Below are 18,377 nucleotides of genomic sequence, written 5' to 3'. Positions count from 1 at the left end.
CAAAAAACCTACCCTATATTCTTTCATCCTTTTAAGTATTGTTTTCAATTCTCTAATAATTTTATTTATTCTTTTAGATATACGACTTACAAAAGCTTGGATCGTTAGAGAATGGTGACGAGTTGCTAGCTTTAGCATCTGGATCAGATCATTTAGGAGCTTATTACGAAGGTTGTATAGTGAATGGTGTTCGATTTATGTCAACCAAACGAGATTTAAAGAGGAGCACTCAAAACAGTGGAGTATTTGTTGCTGGAACGGAAGATTTTAACTATTATGGAATACTTGAAGAAGTATTAAAGTTAACATTTATTGGCTCATATTCTGTGACATTGTTCAAGTGTAAGTGGTTTAATACAGATCCAAGAAGGAAAAAAATAATTATAGAGAATAATATTACTAGTATAAACACTAGCGGGGAATGGTACAAGGATGACCCATATATACTTGCAAATCAAGCGAAGCAAGTATTTTATCTCGATGATTTACTTAGAGGAAATCAGTGGAAAATTGCTGAGGGTGTAAACCATCGACAAATTTGGGACGTCGAGAATTGTGAAGCTAATTCAGACGTTGATGTGGTACATGATATTAGCTCATCAAATTTTGTGTTGACTGTGGATCTCGACGAGTTGGTTATGCTACCTACTCAAAATTCGATTGACATTAGTACAGTACAAAATTTAAATGTTAATCAAGAGGATCACGAGTTAGGCGATGAAGAAGCAGATGAAGAATTAGATGAAGAAGATGAGTTATTAATTGATTTTTGTGAAGATGATGTTAATGCTAATTTAGTTAATGATGAAAGTGATAGTGATTATTAGTTTTATGTAATGATTACCTTTGTAACAAACACAACAATTTGAATTTGATTTGTATTTTCCAATTTATGTTGATATTGATTTTGTTTAATGTTATTTCATTACTTAATTAAATTTGATGGTATTAAATCTTAAATTTGATATCTATTCTTATTATTAAATCTTAAATATTTATGAATACAAGAGAAATGTCAGCTGATATATTATCATATCACGGTGGAGATGGTGGTGGTGAAGACCCCACAGATCCTAGCAGGATACCCTCAACTTGCGAGTCAGGTTAATATCTAAATTTTAGTTATGTGATATATTTTAATCGTAATCTGTTTAAATGTTTAAGATTTACTAATATTTTTATTTTTATGTATTAAACAAATTAATAGATCGACCTGCAAGAAGGAGGGGACGTGGCCCTGCTAGTAATATTAATATTGAAAAACGAAGGCGGGATGCTGGCAAACCACTTGAATTGCAACTTGATCCAGCGACAGACAAAGTGGTTGGTACTGAGCACCAAGCTTTTGTTCGTCAATTGAGTACTGAAGTTACATTACTATTGCCGGGACATTATTTAGATTTTAAAGATGTTCCTCAGCAATATAAAGACCAGGTCGTTCAAAAGATTAAGGTAAAAAAAAATATCTAATTTTTTTATATTATACATTTTAGTCTATAAAAATGTAAACTAACAATTTTTTTTTTAGTATTACTATAATATCGATGGGCATCCAGAACCTGAAAGAGTTATGGGAACTCTGTATACGGAGATGCGCAAAAGATATTCAGAGAGAAAGAATATTAGGCATACTCATTTCCTAAAATATTATTCTGGAAATCCGAATGATTTGGATAGTGCTCTCAATGCTATTTCTGACTTGTGCTCGAAGGAGAGCTAGAAAGAAATCGTCGATTTGTTTGTGAGCCCAAAGTTTATAGCGCGATCTACGCAGAACAAGAAAAATAGAAAGGAAATGAAGTATTTGTCGACGCAAGGCTCTAAATCAATGGCAGCGATCCGTAACGAATATGTAAGTAAAATACTTAACTTTATTTGATATTATTTTATTATTAATTAAACTAACACTATTATTTTGTAGGATGAACCTGATGAGCATGCTATTGATGCTTGGAGAGTTACTCATATAAAAAAATCTACGAAGACTTGGGTTAGCGAAACTTGCAAAGAACTACATGTAAGTTAAAGTTTTTTTCTTTCTTTATTGATCTTAAATTATAGTAATATTAGTTTTTTAACATTTTCTTTTGGCAGGAACAAATGACCCAAGAGATGCAGAGGCAAAATATTCAAAGTAGTCGGTCAGGTTCTGAATCTGCTTCTAGTGAAGGTTCTACTGCTAAATCAATACAATATCAGGTTAGGGATAAAGTTCTTGGCTCGAGGTCTGATTATCAAAGAGGAGTGGGATACAGGCCTAAAGGCAAAGGGAAGAAATCAGCATCTAGCTCCACAAGTTGAAGTCCAAGCCAAACTCAGTCACAAGTTCCTACTAATGTGACTTCAGAGATGATGGGAGTTTGGTTGAGATGTGGGTTAAGATGTGTGATAAGGTTGAGTCAGGAAATTTTCAGACTGATTCTTCCCTCTATGACCCACGCTATGAAAGTTTATTGCAGCAGTTCTTACCTTCTCAACAACAAGGTAGTACATCTAATCAAAGCCCGGGGACGTCGTCGATGCCACAACAACCACAACAAAATTCTCCAAACATATCTGGTGGTTCCTCTCAGTCGCCACTTTTTAATTATATGTTTGGACTTTCTTCCCAGTCTCCTCAGACACAACCTATGGGAAGTCAGTTTGGAGGATTACCGCAGCAGCAGCAACAACAACCTATGTATGGTCAATTTGGGTCGTTCATGTAGCAGCAGCCGGTATATCCTCATTATGGAGGATCAACACAGCAGCCCGTTTATAATCAGCAGTACTACACTTCTCCGAATCAACAACAGCAGCAGTCTCCTTTGATTCGCCCACAACCTCGGCCATATTATCCTTCGCCGCCAGTACCACAGTCTCATGAAGGTTTGAGTCGAAGCGCGAATGTTGAAGATTTTTTAAATGAATCTTTTGATGAAGACAATAATAATTAGTTTAGGTTTTATTATTTATTATTAAATTTAAGTGTATGTTTTTTTTATTTTGAAAAGACAATTTTAGTATTTTAAAGTTGTATTTTTAATTTAGATATTAATTTAAATAATATTGATTTTATTTCTAAATTTTATTAATGTTTTTTTAATTATAAGTTTAGTTATTTAATATTAATTCAATATAATTTATAAAAATTAATTATTTTTTTTAAATATGTTTTACAATTACCGGCGGATTATTACCGGCGGAAACCGCCGGTAATAATGTGTCAGACATGAATTCTGACCAAATTATTGCCGGCGGGCTCTGCCGATAATAATCTTATTACCGGCGGGAGGCTAGTTCCGCCAGCAATAACGACCTTTACCGACCAGTTTTACCGGCAGAGCCCGCTAGTAAAAAGTATTGCCGGCGGCTTTCCTGACTATTGCCGGCGGTTTTCTCCGCCGGTAATAACCGTTTTTGTTGTAGTGTAGGGAAATTGGCAACCTCGATATGACTCGATGGACCTTGATAGAGGCATATAACTTAATGTATGTAGTATGTGCCTCGATGGGTTCATAAAAAAAAAAAATTGGGTAGTCTGCCTTAATGTACCTCTATTGTACTCAATAGACCTCAATAGGCTGACCTTGATAGGCCTCGACGTATCTCGATAGAAATCGATTTTTTGCTGTTTTATGTTATAGTTTTCATTTTTTACCTATTTTTTTGTTATTTCGATACAGCTTCGACTGTTTCCATATTTTTTTGCATTCAATGATGTTTGGGAACTGGAAAATAGGGATTGGATTTTCAGGATGCTGAAAATCAAGTTTTGCCTTTCGAGAAGGGTGTGACGTATGAGCAACTGCTTGACATTCTGTACGATGAGCTTGAAGTGGATAATTGTGTGTATGACTTGAAAATTGAGGTCCTGTACACAGGCCTCTCACAATTTGTCACCTACAATTATAAAAAATGATAGGCATGTGCGTTTATTCATTGGGTTAGCATCTAAATCTGTGGAGAAGTTGATTCCTCTACGTGTGACATTGGTTAAGAAGGGAGGTATAAGAAATGCATCGGCCTCTCCTAGTATTAATAAAGAAGTTCGATTTGAAGATAACATTTCTCCCCCCATGTCATGGTTTCAAAGGAACTCAAAGTGAGGTTGGGACATTTGTTCCCGAGACCAATCAAGACGTTATATAGTTCATGATGATATTCCTGTTAGAGATTCGCCATATTTTCATGACACAGCGGAGTACGATCCCTATGGCTACAATCTTTTTGTCAACGACGATCCCGTTGTTAATGCAACATATGTTGTTGGGCCAGATATTATGGCAGATTTGCCAACACATAGTTCAGATGCTATGGTAGTTGAGGAGCGCAGAATAGAAGATCGGCAAACACATGGGACCAGCAGTAGTTGTCCAGGTCCAAGTAGAACCGATGATAGTTTTAGATGAAGTTATCCATTGGACTTAGGTGAAGATCGTAGAACATGGAGAGCTCCCATGTTCACCAAAGAGAATATAGGCCTCACATAAACATCATTCCTTAACTAGCAAAGCTTCGGGAGAATTACACCTTGGCAAGTTCTTTCAGAACAAGCTTGAATTGAAAACCAAATCATCCATATTTGCGATGAAGAATAATTTTGAGTTTATGGTGAAGAAATCTAGTACTGATGTGTGGTTGGAAATTGAGGGGAAAGAAAAAAATGTGATTTGAAATGTTCGAGATTACTGTATACAACAAAGTACACACTTGCTCACAAGAAATTCGAGATAAAGACCACCGTCAAGCATCACCGCGGGTTGTCGATCACCTAATAAAGAGGAAATTTGCTACCGATGGTACTCGGTACATGGCAAACAACATAAGTGAGGACATAAAGCACCATTTTGGGGTCTAAATGAACTATGAGAAGTCATGGAAATACAGAGAAAAACTCTTATGTATGTGAGAGGGACACCTGAGGAATCATACTCCAAGTTACCTGGATACCTGTGTTAGTTGGAGCATAAGAACTCATGTACAATTAATGATTTTGTAGCAGAAGATGATCGTTTCTTGTGTTGCTTCTTTTCCCTCTATGTTTGTAGGTGTGGATTCCAGTATTATTGTCCTATTATTTGTGTGGATGACATATTTTCTAAGAATAAGTATGGTGGCCACATACTCTATGTTATTACGTTGGAAGCAAACAACTAGTTATTTTCAATTGCATTTGCATTGGTAGAAAGTGAGAACCATAACTCTTAGACTTATTTCATGAGAAAATTGAATGAATACGTAAAAACTTTGATCATGGAGATGGGTGGGATCCACTGAAAATTAAAGTCAGTCGGAACGCTTTTACAGGAATGAATAACATTTTTGTTGTGTAAAATATGATAAAAAACACGTGTCCTTTTTTATATTAATGTAGACTGTTCGAAAGGAGGAACTTGTTCCCTCTTTACTATGCAACATCTTTTCTTTTCAGCACAGTATTGAGTAACGATACTGAAAGCGACGAGTTTAATTTATCAACACAAATACATTGTATTCATCCATTTTCAAAAATAAAATTAATTATAAATATATATAGGTGCACGGTTACTATATATATATATATATACTAGATACAATTCCTTAATTTTATTTATATATATATATAGGTGTACGTATATTTCCTTAATTTTATTTATAAAATTTATTAATTATAGAATTTATTAATTATTTTTATTAAATTTATATTAATATCATATAAATTTTAAATAAATATTATATTTTAATTAAATAATTTATTTATTTTTGTTTAAGTTTATGTAGTTCTAATTTTTTTAATTTGAGAGTGACAACAAGATATTATATATTATATATTTAAAATAATATTAAATATTATACATGGATTTTAAATATAAGAGGGCGTTTGGCTCCTTAACTAAAAAACAGTTTTTTGTTTTTTAAAGCTAAAAACTGTTTTTTGAAAACAAGTTGGAGTGTTTGTCGTTGTTTTCATAAAACAATTTTTAAAAACAAAGTTACAAAAAAAAGAAAATTTTGAGAACAACAAAAAGTTGTTTTATGTTGTTCTCAAATTTTTTTGTCTATATTTTTTTTTTCACATAATTTTTTTAATTATTATTATCTAACATAATTTATTGTCACATCATTTTATCTCTCATTAGTTTCTCCATCTTCACTTTCTCTCACATCATTTTATCTCTCATCACTTTTTCTCTCCTTATTTTCTCTCTCATCACTTTCTCTCTCCTTACATTTTCTCTCTTCACTTTCTCTCTTGCTATTTTCTTTTTCATAATTTTCTATCTCCTTATTTTCTCTTGCATCATTTACTATATCCTCACTTTCTCTCTCATCACTTAATATTTTCTTATTTTTTTTCTCATCATTTTTTCTCTCTCGTCATTTCCTCTCTCTCTACTCACTTCTCTCTCTTCACTTTCTTTCTCATTACATTCTCTCTTATTTTTTCTTGCATCGATCAATTTCTCTTTTCTCAATTTCTATTTCTTCAAATTTTCTCTCCTTACTTTCTCACTCCTTATTTTTCATCATTTTTCTTTCAAATTATTTTATCTCATTATTTATTACAAACTTTTAAAAGATTTTTATCTTTGTAAATATATTTGTTAATTTTTTATTTAAAATTAAAAAAAACTAAAAAATTATTTTTAGAAAACATTAACCAAACATCTCTTGTTTTTTTAAAACTATAAAAACTGGTTTTTGTTCTCAATTCTGATAACACAACTTTGAAAACAGAAAACATGCTAATTTAAAAAAAAAAAACAATTTATTGTTAATTTTTTTAATTTGAGAGTGACAACAATTTAAGTGTTTACAAACTACTATTAAATATAAGAATATTCTGTTAAATATAATAATATTCCGTTAAAGTTAACATTATAAAACCGTTAAAACTAAGAATTTCCGTTAACTACACACTTATCGTATAGAAGAGATATATATAAATTTGAGGGTGTCATTGATAGGGAAATGAAATTTGAGGGAGGCATATATAAAGTAAAAAAAATGGAAATTTATTGTTGAAATTTTAGAAGTATTAGCAAAAAAAATATATTTATATATAAACACATATATGCATTTGAAGGTATATCTTCTTTTTTGCTAACACGTGTCTTTCTTGTCCAGCACACTTACAGATTTTTTAACGTCTCTATAAAAAGAAGCAGGGACATATATATGATATGATGGTATTATTATATATGTCTCACATAATCACTGTTGTAAATGAGATAGAGAGAAGACCACACTATACTTATATTGCAGGTCAGATATAGATACCTTAATATATTCTATCTCTTTAGCTTCTGTACTTAGGATTTGCTTTGCTTATTAATGCATGCATATTGTATTTATATGCACATATATTCTTTGATTTCAGTACAGATACAGACAGATGCCAAGTATTCAATCGAGTCGCGGAAGCTCTGGAAAATATGGGAGTTGTTATGTTAATAGTGTCAAAGAAGTATTACAAACCAAGAATAATTGTACGAATAATGTTTTAACTAATGATGATTATGATGGAAAATGCTTTTCTCCAAGAGCAAGTACAGATGAGGCGGCCATGGATGCAGCTGCAACGAAGGTGCGGAAAGTTTACAAGAGCTACAGAACAAGAAGAAGCCTTGCAGATTGTGCTGTCGTTGTTGAGGAATCATGGTTGGGTTTTGCTTCTTCGTTGCATGTCGATCATTTTTACATATTTGTTATATATATATATATATATATGTATATATGAACTAATTTGAGTTATTCTCTTATTTGTTTAAATATTATTAATTGGTTATTGAAGGTGCAAGGCATTAGAATTTGCTGCTCTTAGGAGGAGTTCTGTGTCATTTTTCGACTCAAATAGGTCAGAAACTGCAATTTCTAGATGGTCAAGAGCTAGGATAAGGGCTGCCAAGGTCATAATCTTTCTTCTATACATATATATATATATATTAATTGTGAATAACATTATTTGGTTGTACGTAATACGTATACGTAGGTTGGAAAAGGTTTGAGCGAGTACGAGAAGGCTCAGAAATTAGCCCTAAAACACTGGCTTGAAGCTGTACGTAAGCCCTACATTTGATTTTCCAATGTTATTTTAATTTATGATTGTTTTTGTTAACTAATCACAATTATATATATCCAAAATTTTTCGCGAACAGATTGATCCACGTCATCGTTACGGACACAATCTACACATATATTATGGTGTTTGGTTTCAAAGCAAGAGCTCTCAACCTTTCTTCTACTGGTAAAAAAATCATAAAAATTCATTCTGCATCTTTTTCATGTTTATAACTTTTTTATTTGGGATCTGCATTTTAATAAATTATATAAACAAAAATAGTAAAATCCCATAATTAAAGTGCTTATTACTTTTCTTATCCGTGAAAACTACTAATGAAGGTTGGACGTAGGAGATGGGAAAGAAATCACTCTTGAGAAATGTCCAAGAACTGTTCTTAATCTTCAGTGCATAAAATACCTCGGACCAGTAAGAATTTTTTTTTTTTTTTAAACTAACTATTATTTTTAGTAAGTTTTATATATAGATGGAATATTTTTACAAACTAGTCTCTTCTTAAATGATGATATATTTGTATACTATATATATTATGTTAATAAAGTTCTACAGGAAAAACATTCTTTATACAATACACGATATGTACGTACATGTACGATAATAATATGAAAATATATGTATATATATAATCATAAATTTATGTACCATTTAATTTTGTCACTTGATCAATACATTATATCTTACCTTATTCAATCAATGGTACAAACATATATATATATATATATTAAATTTATGCGTCCTTTGCCTAACAAATTTTGTCAAAATCAGAAACAAATAGAAGGATTGATATAGTTAAATTATTATTTGTTTTGCAGACAGAGAGAAAAGCCTATGAAGTGGTTGTGGAAAGTGGAAAGCTTCTCTACATGGAAAATGGATGCCACGTGGAGACTCCTAAGGGCACCAAGTGGATATTTGTGCTGAGCACATCAAGAAAATTGTACGTGGCAGAGAAGATTAAGGGCACATTCCAACACTCTAGCTTTCTAGCCGGTGGTGCCACCATTGCAGCTGGAAGATTGGTTACCCATGATGGGATTCTTGAGGTATATAATATATAATTAATACATATATATCTATGTATTCATCACATAAATATATACTTTTTGGGCATGATCTTTTAATTAATTAAGCTACTTTTTTCAGGGTATATGGCCTTATAGTGGTCATTATTGCCCAACAGAGGAGAATTTCAAGGAGTTTATTAACTTCTTAGAGCAACATCATGTGGACTTAACAAATGTCAAAGTAAATATATGTAAATTTATAGTCTCAACTTTAGTTATTACATGTATATATTTAAAGAGTAATGTTATATGGATCAAAATATGCACACAAGCATTATAAGTAGTGATGTGACACTATTTTTTAAAACAGTAAATCTCAATTTTGATAAATGTGGTTGATTAAACTAATCTGTCAAATCTCACTATGTGTAATATTTATGTGCATATTTTTGTACACATATCATTACTCATATTTAATTATACTCATCTCAACCCACCTATTTGGTTTGATGCAGAAATATCCTATGGATGAAGACGTTCAACCAAGTAAAAAAAATCTGAAGAGTTCAACAGAGTCTGAAAGTGGCACTAGCCCAAGTCTCGAAGCCCTAAATGATCCAAATCGTGTTGAAGAAAATTTAAAACACACCGGTGACACTAGAATGGGTATGGGTTTATCTTCATGCAAATGGTCCACCAGGACTAGCCTCGTATTAGCTGCGCATGAGAGAGTACCCTTCACAGTTCCAATTTGAAGCTTTTGAACATGTCACTTTATCACCAAGGACTAGGCCCAATTTACTCCTATTCCTTTCCATTCTTGTAGCTAGAAATTACATTAAATATAGGTTTTATTTTTACTAGTTTGAAAAGTTTAGAGATTTTAAATTTGTGCATTTTTTATGGCTTTTTCTAATTTTCTTTTAACATTTGTATGAGTTCTTTTCCTCATATTTTGGTCATATTACTTACCGATTACGAATGTCAAATGAGTTATTTTAAAAGTTGATGTAGTAGCAAGCGGTTATCACTATCAAAATAGTAGTTTCTTTGTTGTGGTAGTAATAACCGGTTACTACTATTAAATTAGACTTTATATTTTTAGTGATGTGGTAGTAACCAGTTACCACTATCAAAATAGCATATTACGCTAATAACAATCAGATTTAACACTTGAATAGAAAGCAAGTTATTTAAGTTAAATTGATCTCAGTGGATGATAACTGATTAACTTAGCCAGAATTGAAGAAAAAAAAGGTTTGAAAAACAAAATCTGATCCTTAAACAACCAAGAAGAAGATCAATCATGTTAACTCGTTACTTTGCAAAATCTAGGAAGAAAAAAAAAACAAATGTGAAAAATATAATCAAATCTAAAAACAACCAAGAAGAGAAGAAGAAGCAGAGACAAGGAAAAGTTATTGTTGTTGTTGGCGTCGTTAGGAGTTGGATGACGTTCACTACAGGAAAAAGGGATATTAGCGACGACTTTTTTTGTCGCGGGGATTTGTCGTCGCTGGAGGCTCCAGCGACGACATGGTCGTCGCTAGTTGTAGTCGCTAGAACCCGGTCGCTAATTGGTTTTTATTAGCGACGATTCCAGAATTGTCGTCGCTAGAGCCTCTAGCGACGACCAATGTTGTCGCTAGAACCTGTTAAAATTCGTCGCTGGATGGCTTCTTATTTCCGTATTTTCGTTTTCTCTAGCGACAACTTCTTCCCGAAGTCATCGCTAGAGCCCTCAGATGTCGTCGCTAGAGATTTTACTTTTTTTTTTATTTGCTTTTTTTTCTATAATTATTACATATTTGATTTGAATTTTTTTTATTGAAACATAAATAAATCTAATGGAATTTAATAATCATAAAATTTTATAAATATAATGTTCCAATAAAAAAAAGTAAGTCTAAATAAAGTAGAATGTGATATATAATATTTTCCTAAAGTCATATTACATAAAGTATAAAGTCATAAATAATGTTCTCCAGCATCCTATTAAGTAGGAGGTGTCGGATCCTGACCATCACCTGGCTGAGAAGATCTAGAACCTGAGGCTCCACCAAGTCTAGCCATGTACTCCTCAACGATTCGGAGACGTTGGACCACATCCCGCATCTCTTGTGCAGTAGGGGGTGGTGACGGTGGTTGAAGTGTGTCAGTCACTTCACGTTTCGCACTCGAGCGAATCCTACGACTGATAACTCTATGATTTAGAGTTATTTTTATTAACTTTGAACTTGAATTTTGGGTGAAAAGAGTAATGAGTGTGATGTTATTTGTAAGTTTGTTTAGTTTTTACCTTTCTTTTCTAGTTAGTGTGTCAATTCAAGAGTCTTGTGATTTGTTGGTAGTAATTGTAAATATTTATGTAAATATGTGTGTTTTGTTATCTAGGAAAGGAACCTTAAACTCGCCAAGGGAATCAAAAGAAAAAGGGGATAGAAAGTTGGAATTGCTGCTCGAATGTTGTAGGCCAAAATGTTAGCAAATCTGGAAAATGAAGACTGACGTGGACAAAAGCCAGCTGCATTTATTTACTGATCTCAGCGCCTATGTGGCACCCATTTAAAGAATTAAGTCAGCTGGCTGAGGTGGCAAGGAGTAATGGACCAAAGATGGAAATGGGCTTTCTAATTAGGGTAAGGTGAAAAGGAAAGTACCCTAAGAAGAAGAGGACAGCCGAAATAGAAGGGGGGAGGACACAGTACGTTGATGACTATCATTTTCAGCAAGAAGAGTACAGAGAAAAACAGAGAGATACACAGAAGGGAAAGATCAAAGAAGCTCACGGCTAGGAAGGAAGAGGGTTTTGGCACAAGACTTTACTACTCTCTCTTTCTTCTACATTCCCTCTTTTGTAGTGTATACTCTTATTTAGATTAATCTGTGAACTGTTGTTACCATGGATGGACTATTTTTACATGGGATTGTAATTTTCAGTTTAGACATGAACTAATCATTTTGAGATTTGGATGGCTATGAACCTTATGTTATGACTTATTAATGAAATGCATGAGTTTAGTAACTTGCCTTTGTTCATTCAAGTGAGATGAATGTTAAATGATTGTTAATTACTGGCCATGACTAACAATTTAATTAGCTAGATCTGATTTTGGGAAGAATCTATCTAGTGGAGTTAACTTGAATGATACAAGAGGAATACCATGTTTAGGTAGTTCTTAGTGAGTGAAATAGGAATATTTTACTACCTTGTATAACCTGAGATTTGGTATGTAATTGCTTGTTTTACAACCTGGTTTAATATAGGAATGTATTGAATTACGTTGTGGAATTACCTTAGTGGGTTTTGGAAAAATCTCACTGGCTTATTTAGAAATCTGTTAAATCTATGCATAATTGCTGAACGATTGCTATAACAACTGGGTAGATCAACATAGGGGGAAATAGCCATTGAGATCCATTAGTCCATAGACACTTTTCTCGAATTAAATTTTGCTGACATCTTAGCTACATTTTAATTAGAATTAATTGCAACCATTTAATTTCAGATCCATATTACATTCATTCTCATAATTCCTTTTTCTTTTACTTTTAAATTGTTAATTAGTTGGTTTTGCATTTGCATAATTTGAAATCTCTGTGGAGACGATACTCACTTACTACTATATTACTCGTTGCCGACTGTGTATACTTGCACATTTTAACGACCAAGTCCTGTTTGATGGCCCCGACGGCGTCCAAAGACTGTCTCAACAAGGGCAATGTCGTCCGCCTTAGTTGTGGCAGTACTCGCACTGGAAGTGGTCGTAGAAGATTGTGTCTGCTCAGTTTGACGTACCTCCAGCAACTTTTCCTGTATTATTGAATTTTTAATACAACTATTGCAAATTTACAAAGTAAGAAAAATATAAAAGATATACAATTACTTACATAGTTATCACGCGCTACTTGACTGACCCAACCTCTCCCTTCTTTATATTTAGTATCCATCCAAGTTTCTGGAACGCCTGAGAGATGGCCAGTTTGCATATTGCGCTAATATACAAAAATTATTTAGAAATTTAATAAAAATATATGAATTTTTTTTAAAATTTAATAAGAAAAAATACCTTCTTATAACGAAGAGCTGGCGTAGACTGCGATCCTTGGAAGCTATTTTGTTTTTGTTTTGCTCGATTCGTAGCATTAATCTCAGAGCGCCTCTACAAAATGACATTGTGTTAATTATATATATGTTATATTAACAAAACTAAATTAAAAAGAAATTTTACCTTCACTTCAGGTCGATCAAAATAATCAAGCGCCTTCTTCCATTTTTCTTCTACCAAACCATCAGGAGCATGTCTCCGACCATGCTTCTTTATGTGAGTAGATATATCATTCTTCCATTCTGAGTAACGATCAGCGCAAGATCGTTGAATGCCGAGAAGAATGCCACTTCGGTGTTCTGCCCCATACCGAGTGAGACCAATATCGAATAAATCATCCTAAATTAAAATAAATTAAGTTAATTAGTCAAATTTAACATTAAATTCAACAAAATACAAAAGATAAGAAATAAATTACCTGTAGACGAGGAATATTCGATCCCTAACTTCCTTTGGTACTTTATCCCATCGATCATAGTCGGGATCGACATATTGTCGAATGAGAAGGCCGATCTCCCGAGACAAATGGTGAGAATATTCACCAATTTCCTTGTACGTCTTTCCTCGAACATCCCACTCAAGGGGTAATGGTCTACCTAAGGCAGCCCTAGCCTCTCGGGTTGATATCCCTTTGTTGATGCCACACCTTTTTATTGCAGGCACTATTATTTTACAATTGCATAATATTAAATTATACATCTATAGTTATAAGGTTAATTTATGAATAAAAACAGTAGATAGTGCATGAATTACCTCTCTCACAGTCAGCCTCTATATGTGTTGGATCTCGAGGAGGATCTGCCCCGCCATCACCTCCGTGATGTCGCATTACCGCAGAAGACATATCTAATAAATTTAAATATAATGATATATATATATATATGTGTGCATATAATAAAATGTTGACAAATAAAGATAAACATAAATAATATGGTTATCCATAAATAATAAGTGCAAACAATCTTTGAATGTAAAAATTACAACTTAATCATCACTATAATATTCATTATCACTATCATTCTCATTTTCTTCTACATTATCTTCTTCTAAGTCCATCTCCTCCTCTTCCTCTTCCTCTTCCTCTTCCTCTTCCTTTTCATCGACCATCTCCTCTTCCTCTTCATCGACCATTTCCTCTTCCTCTTCCTCTTCATCTTCCTCTTGATCAACAGGAGTATCTACATTGACAATAGATGGCGGTTGATCTCTACGACAAAAATTGATTTCTGGCAACGGACCAAGATCGACAAACAATTGGAAATCAGATGATATTGTGTCATGCCTAACATCTATTTCAATGGGATCCAACTGTTCATCAGCTGCTGAGGTGTCCCACACATTTCTATGATGAACTTCTTCAACAATTTTCCAATCCCGGTCATTTTTCAAATCATCAAGATAGAAAATTTGTTTTGCCTGAGTTGCCAAGATAAACTTGTCATCTTTGTACCACTCGAACTTAGTAAATATACTAGTTATATTATTTTCATGCTTCATCCTACTCTTGGTAGGATCTGTATCAAACCATTTACACTTGAATAATACAACAGAACAACCAGCAAGGTATGACACCACTATAACCTCTTCTAATTGCCCATAGAAATTTTTGTTGTCTACTCCGGGTACTAAGACACCACTGTTTTGAGTTTTCAAATTTTTATCTTTATCATAGCACAAAAATCGAACTCCATTGACAATACACCCAGTGTATGAAGAAACAAGATTAGAGGAGCCGCTTGCTAAGGAGAATAACTCTTCAGAAGCTTCTGCAGATCCCGCTTGTCGAAGATTGTAAAGCTTATTGTAAAACCACATGGGGAACTCCTTTTTCTGTAATTGATCTAGGTTTTCAGCACCACTAGATAAAAGGATCTGCTTGTGCTCTCTTCACATATAAAATATGAAAGACTTAAAAAAATTGAAAGATAAATGGAAGAGTAGATAAATACATTGTTACTGTGATCAAAGTACTTATTGAATATATGGGAGAATCTCAATGCAATTGTTGAGAATGTACCACTCAGCAGTTTTTTTAAGTTCATCGTCCAAAGTTGTTAATGTCTTCTTACCGATCGGACGACCTTGAGATTGAAACACAGACAACTTCTTTGGTGATGGAATTGCATCAACATTTCTATCTGGATGATTAAACCTTGTTTCCACCCCTTTGAAGTACATAGAACAGAATGTCAATGCTTCATCGACAACATAACCCTCAGCTATAGACCCCTCAGGACGAGCTTTATTACGCACATAATGTTTCAATTTTTTCATGTATCTCTCAAAGGGATACATCCACCTCATGTGTACTGGACCTCCATCTATTGCTTCTTGAGGCAAATGTATCATTAGGTGAACCATAACATCAAAAAACGCTGGCGGAAAAATGATTTCTAGTCTGCAAAGAATTTCAACAATTGATGTTTTCACTTTCTCCAAATCAGAAACAATAAGAGTTCTAGCACAAATAATCTTGAAGAAAGTGCACAAGTCAATAATGGTCTTGGCAATAGGTTTTTCTAGAAATGAATGAACACCAATTGGCAAAAGACGTTGCAATATGACATGACAATCGTGGGATTTCAACCCAGTAATCTTATTGTCATTTTCAATCACATTCTTCCTTAGATTAGATGCAAACCCATCTGGAAATTTGACTGATTTCAAAAATCGACAAAACTTATGCCGATTTTCAGGAATAAATGTGTATTTCCTTGCCAGCTTTTCCATTCGACCATTTACCATTCCCAAATGCAATTCTGGCCTTATCTTCATCTTCTCCAAATCTACTCTAGCGTTAATTGTATCTTTGATCTTATTTTCCAACCCGACTATTGTGCCAACTAAGCTGTCGCATACATTTTTCTCAACATGCATGACGTCTAGGTTGTGTCGCAACTTCATATTGGCCCAATATGGGAGCTCAAAGAAAATGCTTTTTTTACGCCAACCAACTTGCTCTTTTGTGCGTTTCCTTTTTTGTCCACCGTAGCTAACATGCTTACCAGGAAGAGATTCAGGCATAAAATTCATTTGTGTGAAAATAGCTTCAGTGCTAAATTCCTCTGGAGGTGGTCTTTTCTCAACTGAACCATATAACTTCTTCTTTTTTCTAATTTGGTGTCCCATTGGTAAAAAATGTCTGTGACCGTAAAATGCAACCTTATTTTGCAAACGAACTGATGGTGTTGATACATTGCAAGTAGGACAAGCAGTGTAACCTTGACCACTCCATCCAGAAAGACTACTCCTCGCTAGAAAATCATTTATAGTCCACAATAAAGCTGCTCGAAGCTTAAAAAAACTACCATCAACAACATCGCGAGTCTGAACACCGTTCACCCATAATTCCTTCAACTCATCAACCAATGGCCTTAAGAAAACATCAAAATCTTTTCCATGTGAATGTGGACCAGGAATTAATAAAGTCAACATAAAGTTAGTCTCTTTCATGCATAACCACGGTGGCAAGTTGTAAGTCGTTAACACAACCGGCCACATGCTATAAGACAAACTCATATTTCTAAAAGGATTGAATCCATCAGCAGCCAATCCAAGACGCACATTCCTAGGTTCCATTGCAAACGCTGGATTGCTACGGTCAAAATCCTTCCATGCTTTCCCATCTGCAGGATGACGCATGATACCATCTTCTTTAACACGCCCTTCATGATGCTATCTCATATGTTAAGAAATGTGCATTGATGCGTATTTTCGCATCAACCGAGGGGTCAATGGAAAATAACGCATAACTTTTTGGGCCACTTTCTTCCCCTTGGTATTTTTATCCACCCAACGATCCTCCCAACAAATTGGACACTTGTGTTTTCCTACATTTTCCTTCCAAAACAATGCACAATCATGCTTACAACACATGGATTGACTCGTAACCCAAACCCAATTTCCTCATCAACCTCTTCGCCGTATAATGTGACTTTGGTATCTTATTTGGAGATGGGAATGCATCTTCTAACAACTCCAAGATTCCATCAAAAAATTTGTTAGAAATTTTTCCCAACACTTTGAAATGCATCAACTTAGCTGCGAAATTTAAAGATGTGTATTTTTCACACCCTGGGAATAACGGAGACTCCATCTCGACAAATAAGTCATTATAGTATTGGCTAGTACCTCTGCATTCTGATGCTGGTGGTATCTCATCATCTTCACAATTGTTAGGTTGTGCTATATCATTAAGAACATCCATCATCTCATCCTCGTGACATTGGTGGACCACTCTATTGGTCGGTATTATTTCCTCCTCTCCATGTCAGTACCAATTTGTATAACTTCGTAGAAAACCATTCTCAAAAAGATGACTTTCTAGCACACCAATCGTTTGCAATTCGATATTAAGACATTTGTTATAAGGACACTTCACTAGTCCCCTTGTATCCACAAATTGTTGAGCTCTCTCAACAAATGCAAACGCTCCAGCAACATACTCATCAAAAAATTTATTTGAATTATTAATCCAAGTCTTGTCGATCGACATTCTATAGGACACTGCACAGTGTAAGAAATTATTATTTGAATTATTAATTATTACACTGCACAGTGTAAGAAATTATTATTTGAATTATTATTTTTTCAATGAATTATCATGTTTTACAAATAAATCATCAATAACTTATTAGATTAAAGTTTATTAATTAATAAATTAAGTGAGTAATTAATAATCAATTTAATTTCAATTTTATATATAATTTAGTAATTACTTTTATTTGATTTAATTATTTGTTTTATTATACTTATTTTATTAATTATTACCTTTATTGGTTATTAAATTTAGTAAAAAATTTATAAGTTTATGCATATCGACCATTTATAAAATATTTATGAAAGAAAAAACCACAAAATGAATAACATAAATCTTATGATTATTATTTATTGTATAATTTTATTGATTCACTCATTATTACTTTTTTCTTTCTATTTTTTTTAATGAACGCAAATTGCTTGCTCAGAGTTGATGTATGGTACATATATACATAAATTTCCCTAAAAAAACACACACATGTACCATACATCTTAATTAGAAATATATCATATTTTTTCTTGGGTAAACCTGACTCCATATTTCTTGAGGAAAAATAGTTGCATCAAGAAAATGGATAGACTATTACAAAAGGATGGGAAGTAATTAAAGAAAAATAACATCACAAAGAACAACAAATATACATATTATTATGAAAAACTCAAAACTTGTAAAAATAGTAA

The 18,377-nt window shown here is 33.4% G+C and overlaps 2 protein-coding genes across 2 annotated transcripts; one reads left to right on the top strand and one right to left on the bottom strand.

Annotated features, from left to right (window-relative positions):
- The first annotated feature begins 2,381 nt into the window (after window positions 1-2,381).
- LOC133794989 (IQ domain-containing protein IQM1-like) lies at window positions 2,382-9,881 on the top strand. Its single transcript, XM_062232442.1, has 11 exons — window positions 2,382-2,685; window positions 3,931-3,987; window positions 4,180-4,327; window positions 7,348-7,623; window positions 7,757-7,871; window positions 7,955-8,020; window positions 8,121-8,209; window positions 8,365-8,452; window positions 8,857-9,087; window positions 9,188-9,289; window positions 9,564-9,881. Exons 1-11 carry the CDS (start codon window positions 2,382-2,384, stop codon window positions 9,801-9,803), a joined length of 1,716 nt encoding a protein of 571 aa, XP_062088426.1. The 3' UTR covers window positions 9,804-9,881.
- A 4,322-nt stretch (window positions 9,882-14,203) lies between these two features.
- Window positions 14,204-17,364, bottom strand: LOC133794988 (uncharacterized). The gene is made up of 4 exons (XM_062232441.1): window positions 17,289-17,364; window positions 15,457-16,822; window positions 14,445-15,042; window positions 14,204-14,335 (listed from the first exon to the last, which is right to left on the bottom strand). The coding sequence occupies exons 1-4, from the start codon at window positions 17,362-17,364 to the stop codon at window positions 14,204-14,206; spliced, it is 2,172 nt and encodes a 723-aa protein (XP_062088425.1).
- Between the last annotated feature and the right edge of the window lie 1,013 nt (window positions 17,365-18,377).

The sequence above is a fragment of the Humulus lupulus genome, chromosome 8, assembly GCF_963169125.1.
Source record: "Humulus lupulus chromosome 8, drHumLupu1.1, whole genome shotgun sequence".
Classification (NCBI taxonomy): Eukaryota; Viridiplantae; Streptophyta; class Magnoliopsida; order Rosales; family Cannabaceae; genus Humulus; species Humulus lupulus.
Note: the sequence above shows the minus strand (reverse complement) of the source record. Positions and strands in the feature narration are given on the sequence as shown.